The 7,500-nt window shown below is 44.9% G+C and overlaps 1 protein-coding gene across 1 annotated transcript in view; it reads right to left on the bottom strand.

The window, feature by feature from the left end:
- The window catches only part of meis1b (Meis homeobox 1 b), a 94,424-nt gene that overhangs the window by 41,463 nt on the left and 45,461 nt on the right, over window positions 1-7,500 (bottom strand). Inside the window, exon 8 of the mRNA XM_084077109.1 lies at window positions 6,075-6,220. Within this exon, the coding sequence (XP_083933235.1) occupies window positions 6,075-6,220 (146 nt within the window). The remainder of the gene's footprint in view (window positions 1-6,074; window positions 6,221-7,500) is intronic.

Raw genomic sequence — 7,500 nt, 5'->3', positions numbered from 1 at the left:
GGCTCGCTGAGGGTTTGTGGTTTTGGCTTTTTCTCGTAGCTTTCTTTTTTACGAGCTGCTATCGCAGCTCCCCTTCATTACACTGGATCTGTGTACAAATAGGAGGGAACGAGAGCCAGAGGGAGAGAGAGCGTGTGTGCTCATTTGTGTGTGTTGAAGTGTGAGTAGGTGTGTGTACAGTATGTATGTATATACTGTAAAAAAATAATAATATATATATATATATATATATATATATATATACTGCAAGCACCACACCCTCTGCCCTCCCTTTTTGTGCACAGGCAATACACACTCGTACCCAGTAAAATGCTGAGTGTTAATTTAACTCTGAACTTGTCGTTACCAGTGCATAAATTAAAATCCTGAGTGTTAACTCCTGTACAGCCTGATTTTACTTTATCGTCCGAAAATAGCCACTCTACATGCTCACAACGTGTCGCATCGCTGAGTTGAATTGACACACACACACACACACACACACACACACACACACACACACACACAGTGTGGCAACAATTTAAAAAGGTGGGGGGGGGGGGGTGGATTCCATCTAATTACTCTATCACATAATTTCACAAATTGGCTTTTCATAGGGGAGCGGGGAGAGCGGAGAGCGCTGGGGATTAGAGGCCCGAGCTTTCATTTACTACTCATTTCTTGTTAAATTAAACAAGAAAATACCATTTGTGAAAAAGAGGGTGAACACCAGGGGGTTAACAAAGGAGAGGGGGGGGGGGGGTGTGGGGGGTGGATTCCAACAACACAATAGGAGAGACAGAGCATAATGATAAGTGGTCGTTATTTCTTCTTCTTCAGAGGCCCTGTTTTTTAAAAGCCACAAATATGCACTGGCCTCCACTGATGAAGTTTTTTTCTTTTTCTTGATTTAATGCCTAATATTGCATGCTATGTAAAGTAAAAAGAATCATAAATAAATATTTACAGTAAGTCAGTGCTTCTTTTTTATTTCAAAGAACCCCAATAACCAGGTCCATTTGATTCCATTTGTATACGCACAGCGTGAAAGGTCCATTTAGAACCCAATCAAGGAACCCTGAGAGTCCCTGGACCTCATTTTGAGAACCACTGAAATAAGTAACACCTCTATTAAACCGTCCTGGACACTCGACCAGTACAGAAGTACATAGCTTATCACAACATCATTGGTTCGCATCCTGCTTATGAGTATGAGCCATAGTCTCCCGTAGCGAGACGATCAGAGATCTCCCCCTACCGATACGTCTGGTGTCCTCTAAAGTCAGTGTAGTTGCCAAAACTGGGTGGAAACAATTGGGAGGCTTAAATAAATGAACTGCATTGCAGAACCAATGCAAACGCTCTAGGGCGGTCCGTCATATCGGGATGGTGATGTGATTTCCACATCGACACTGGCACCCCGCTGCTCGAGTTGACACCCAGCTCTGATTGGCGGGCGTCGGGGCCTATCGCGTCTTTTGGCCTGGCCCAAGTTGGCCGAGACAAATCCTTGTGATGCACTTGACCTGCCGATGCTGTCAACAAGCTTATGTGGACGGTGAGGTCATTGGGCGTGTTGGAGAGAAGTCAGCCAGCCGTGGTGTGTCGTCATCATCCCAGAATGCACTATGGCCCCTCTGTCCATGTAAACTTTAAAATGCTCTATGATTCTGCATTACTATGCCTCGTTACCTATGCTGTGTGCAAATAACTCTGAGCTGGATTGAAAAGTGCTATGAAAATATAGTTCATCGTTATTTTGTACCACACACACATTTTCTACACACAGCTAAATATGTGTCTTACTTAATGATACTTTACACATAAGGGTCCACTTTTCTTTTTTTTTACACCGTCAAAGTTAAATTAACACGGTGGATTGTCATTTGAGGGACACAAGAATGTTCGCTACATCTATTTACATGGCACTGTGGCTTCGACCCTTGAGAATTCAACAATTTCCCAGTCAGCGCAACAGAACACCACAAAAACGTCCCCAGCGATGACAAGAGTGTCTCCAAAACACATTTCCAAAACAGGGCGAGTGACGTCATTGTCGCATATACAGCGTTAATATCTAACATCCTCGTGTGGTGTACTCGCTCATCGTCCCCATGGATTCTCTCCGTCCCTCCCCTCTGTACCGAATCCTCCTTCCAGTCTCCCCACCACCACCACCACCACCACGATTAGAGTGTTCATGGTCCCCAGCCTAGCGTGGTGCCCCCCCTCCCATTTTTCCACTCCAGCAAAATAGCTGCTCCCCCATGGCTCCAATACGTTTCTATTGCTGTGGTTTTCAAACGTTTTGTGCGAAAGGCACACCAACGGGCAAGTTGATCTCAACGCACACCTGTATTCATAGCGAAAATAACAGTAGATCTGTTTTTTTCTTCTTTTTTTTTTTACATTTGTGGAAAACAATAATAATTGTATTTAAAACGTTCACCTGTAATAACATAATAATTGATGATATGTAATAATAAAGTACATTTGACCTACATTTTGCCTTCATATTGGAAAAGGAGGTCAAACTACTGTAAGTACTGATACAGTAAAAGTAATTCATAACTTTTGGTATAGTTATACACTATATATACATAATGTGTGGTTGTCACACAATCCCAACACACATCTGGCACAGCGTTTGGGAACCACTGTTGTATTGTATTGCATTGTATTCTATTCTAGATTGACAGTTTATATTTCTCCAGTGTATAGCCGTCTAGCCATTTGTAACTCAGAGAATGTACAAATGTCACCAAATCGGGTCCATTTGGCTACATTTGTACACTCTCTGTTTGAAATGAACACCCAGGGTTTCACTGTGTATGTAGCATCTGTACAGTATAAATGCATGCATGCGACTTGCATCATGTGTGTCTAATCGGCGTGTGTGGCGTCTATCTCCAAAAGGCCAGGCTCTCAACGTTTCAAACAAAAAGCAGCTGATGTATGTGTGTATGGTGGAGCTCATGGCTCTGTGTGGTCAGACCAGTACCGGCTGAAAGACACGGTGGGCCGTTTGAAGCCGGGCAAAGGCAGAACTCTCCCACAGCCCTTCTCCCTGGTTCTGTGGGTTTACAATCCATCCATCCCTGCCTCCACCTCTTTTTTTCACATTCCCTCTTCCTCTTGGTCTCTCTCTCTCATTGCATTTTCTTAACATTTACACCCCTTCTCTCCCTCCATTCTCTCATCCTCTCTTTCCTATCGTTTTCCCCAGAGTTCTCTCTCTCTCTCTCCGTCCCCTGACACGTCTTAAGCCCTTCCCTCTGTTTGAGATCTAACGACACCGAAGCCTAAACACAACCCAAGGTGTAATACGACACTGAAGGTGTGTTACTATGTGTGTGTGTGTGTGTGTGTGTGTGTGTGTGTGTGTGTGTGTGTGTGTGTGTGTGTGTGTGTGTGTGTGTGTGTGTGTGTGTGTGTGTGTGTGTGTGTGTGTGTGTGTGTGTGTGTGTGTGTGCATAAGAGGAGTGTGTGACCTGAATTTCCACATTCAGGATGTGTACATCGTTCAAACACCTTTCCTGTAAGGCTTCGCAAGCCCGGGAGGGGGTGGGGGGGGGTCGTTGTGGGGCTACGTCATCGAGTTTTGCGTGTGTTTTGGGGGTTAGGTGTAGTGTGGCTTGGAAAAGAGGCGGTTTCTAAGAGGCGTAACAGAGAGTCTACGTGTGCGCACGCAGGTGCATAGAGTGATATTATGTCTGACTTTACACTTAAGACCATCAGGGATCTAATTATAAACTCATTATCTCATATGTAGGACTGACAGAATCAGAATCAATCTAATATGCGCCTTCAAACCTGTAATGTCTAATATGGATCACTGTTTTACGGGATCAGATGACATTTACTCAGATTACTGTCACTTCCAATTACATTTAACACCTGTTCTGTATTCTTTAATTCGTGGAAATTATAAAAAATCATTCTGTTTCACACTTTTCCTCGGCTGCAGAAACAATTGAACCCCCCCCCTCTGGAATTAATAACCTTCCATTTAAACCATCTCATCCTATTGAAGCATTTGCATGCATTTCTATTTGTATGCATTTCCTGTAAACTGCCATTGTGCTTCCCTGTGCATGAAATATGTGCAGCACAGACAAAGACTGAGGTGTGACTTGATTTTACTCCCCGTTGATTTATTGGAGATAAGTGCACGTGTCGTCTGCGCATCGGGATCGCATTGCTTTGCGGTGAGAAGAGAAGAGGAAGTGAGAAGGGCCCATCAGAGTTGTGAGACTGCTGCTACCACTTCAATACAACCCCAGTGTCTGCTGTCACAGGTGTGGGGAAGGCCGCGGGCCGTCGTAGCTACACTGTAAAATCCTGAGTGTTAAAGGTGGTGTAAGTGATATCTCTTTGTTCAAATAAGTGTTAAATAGCCCTATATTCTGATAGCAATCATTGTTATATAACAAAACAATAGAGTGTTTGTTCAGCACCAGGGATCTCCCCATCTCTCCAGCACTTTAGCAAACAGAAAATACATGTTCAAGTCAGGATACCAATCGTAAGCTGGAGAGTAGGGGAGACACCTGTTACTAGCAACGATTGCTAAAAAAATATAGAGCTTTAACCTTTTAACAAAAAACTTTAGCTACCTTTGGAAGATGAAGTGTAAGAAAAGGTAGTTACAGGGAATGACGAGGACTTTAATTTCACATGCACGTAACCTGAGACGGCAATCTACGGCTACTTTTCTTTATCTACCATTCGGTTTGGAATGAACATAGATCTGTGTATCTCACACCGTGGTCTGGGGTCCAACAGTGGTTCATGACATAAAATAGTGATAGAATACTTTTAACTTTTAAAAGGAATTTGGGGTTATTAGACATATTGGATCCCAGACCAGTATGGGATCAGCTGAGATGGTTTAGAGTAGACTGTGTCTCATCACTGGACAACCGCCAGTCCAACCAAATTCCCACTCGTCACAACACACCCTTGTCTCTTCTGCGTTAAAGTTAATCGGTCGGATGGTCCTCAAGTTAAGTGCGAGACAGACAAGGATGTGAGCATCCACGCTGATTAACAATAACGTTCTGTAAACATGTTGAATAATGAGTGCTGTGTTGAAATACAGAATGGATTTTGTTGCTGTCATTACTACTATCGTTCATCTAATCACTCTGAAAGTGATCCCAAGTATATTTCCCCACTGTCATCCACTTGAGAACTATTATTACAATGATACATTTATAAGTATAATCTTTATAGTTACAGTTCTAGGTGTGGAAGGCCCTTTAACTCTAATCCTCAACCGAACTTTAACCCCTAACACTAAATCCATCTTTAACAGTCACAATGGTCAGGAACAGTGCCCACAAGTCGTGTCAAAGCTATATTTTCCCACGCTTGCTTTTTTCCAAAACAATTCACAACAACACTCTATACTGCCACAAGCATGCACAGAATAGCGCTGGTATTCTTGCCGATAAGTCAAGGGTAAAGTTAAAAAACCACAGGCCTTCATGGAATCCCAGTCGTCTGATAAATAATGACAGATTGGTTTTTAATAATGTTCATCTATCTATGTGCGGCATTTATGGCCGACGGCGTGTTTCCTGGGCTTCAAGCTTATTCAGTTTCACCAGGCGAGGAGTGAGAGAGCGCAGCACTGGAGAGATGGCCGGTAGATTACACAGACCCTGCTCTTTGATGTGTCCCGGCCGTGCGAGCTGGGAGGAATTGTATAGATGAGAGGGGAGCTGGTGGTGTGCGTTCGTGCGTGCGTGTGAGTGTATAGAAGTCTGTGTGAGTAAAGCCTAACTTATACTTGCCGAAAATAACTGGTTTTCAGCAAGCAACACCATCATGTGCCAAAAAATATATATATTAGGTGTAGTGTGTGTGTGTGTGTGTGTGTGTGTGTGTGTGTGTGTGTGTGTGTGTGTGTGTGTGTGTGTGTGTGTGTGTGTGTGTGTGTGTGTGTGTGTGTGTGTGTGTGTGTGTGTGTGTGTGTGTGTGTGTGTGCGCGCGCGCGCGCGTGTGTGTGTGCTTTCAGTGTGTTTGAGACAGAGAGCGAGAGAACCTAATATGGCTCAGACTGATCACACAGTTGAAGTCATTCAACTCACTGTTAGATGCTGGAAGAGCCAAGCCCTCATGATGTTGGTGGCCACTTTGGGAAAGATCCCTCTCTTCTTGTTGCGCTTCTTCTCTTTGTCGGGGTCATCGTCGTCCCCCGTGCTGGGCGAAGCCACGCTGTTGTCCAGGCCGTCACCTGTCACATGACAGGGGAAACAGGAAGAGAAAAGAGGAAGATTAGACAACGCTGTTTGTTTACTTTCTGGATCGGTTGCGCCTCCGCGTTCAAAGGGAATAAATATGATTTCCAAGGAATTCAAGGGGGGCTTTGTACGCGCAGACATTAAGGCTATAGAAGCACAACAATGGGGGGTGCAGAGAATGGCTAGAAACCAGCACCAGAGAAACCCATTCATTTTTAATCCTTTTTTTATTTTTTATAAATAACCCTGCCTTTCATTTCGATTCCCCCACTGCCGCTTGGAAACACAGCGAGCTCTCGCATCTCATCGAGAGAGAGAACGGGAGACGGAGGGGGGAAGGAAGCACAAAGGACTTGTAAGGTCGCATTTCCCCACTCTCCCATCCCAGCCCGCGCAGAATTGAAAATGACAGAGGGATTTAGTCTTTATTATCCTGAGGGGGAAATAGTTATTGAAGCGGCAACCCCGTCGCTTTACGCCGTTTTACCTGGGGTGGAAGAGTTACACAGCGCTACAAAAGGGGAGGTTAAGAGCATCGTGTGGGGGTGGGGGGGGGGGGGTCAGCAAAGGAAAAGGTGGTGCGGGGGGGTGCTTGGAGTCGGAGACACAAACAGCGCTAACAAAGCTAGCTGCTTTTCATAACAATGGCATTCGCGGGTGCTTACAGCAACCTGTAGGGCTTCGATAAGGCTCTATTTAAGGCCGGCTAACCTCACCTAAGGGAAACACTGAGACAGCTTAGTGTGTTCGAGCACTGAGGGGAGTGAAAGCAAAAGGCAAAAGATGCTCCAAGGAGGCCTTTTCTCTGCCTGTCGCTCTCGCTCTCCCGCCTGCATTCAAACACGGCGCAGCGCAGCACACACAGCACCCGTTTTCAAAACTCCCAATTACTGTACGCTTTCTACCCCAGCTCCAATGAAGAGAGACCCCCCCCACCCCTCACCCCCCACACTACCACCACCGCCATTTAAGGTCATGAAAAGCCTAATTGTTATTATCATTATTCAAAAACCTAGCCCTTTTTCCAAAAGAGCCAGCCTGAAAAAAAAGAAAGAAAAAAACGATACTAAAAGAAACATGAAGCGAGGTAAACAAGTGGCAGCCCCTCAACGCTGGAAATTTCAATGGCACGATAACTCACTTTTGTCCCCCGTGCCTCACTCAGCTGGCAAGACGTGGGAAGGATAGGGGTGGGGGGTAGGGGGGAGGGCGGGTTGCTAAAGCAGCGCTCAGAATTGGATCCAGTTATTTATTGATTACACACAAAGCACTT

The sequence above is a fragment of the Gymnoscopelus microlampas genome (genome assembly GCF_963454915.1).
Source record: "Gymnoscopelus microlampas genome assembly, chromosome: 13".
Lineage (NCBI taxonomy): Eukaryota > Metazoa > Chordata > Actinopteri > Myctophiformes > Myctophidae > Gymnoscopelus > Gymnoscopelus microlampas.
The sequence above is the reverse complement of the archived record's forward strand: the minus strand, read 5'-3'. Positions and strand labels throughout refer to the sequence as shown.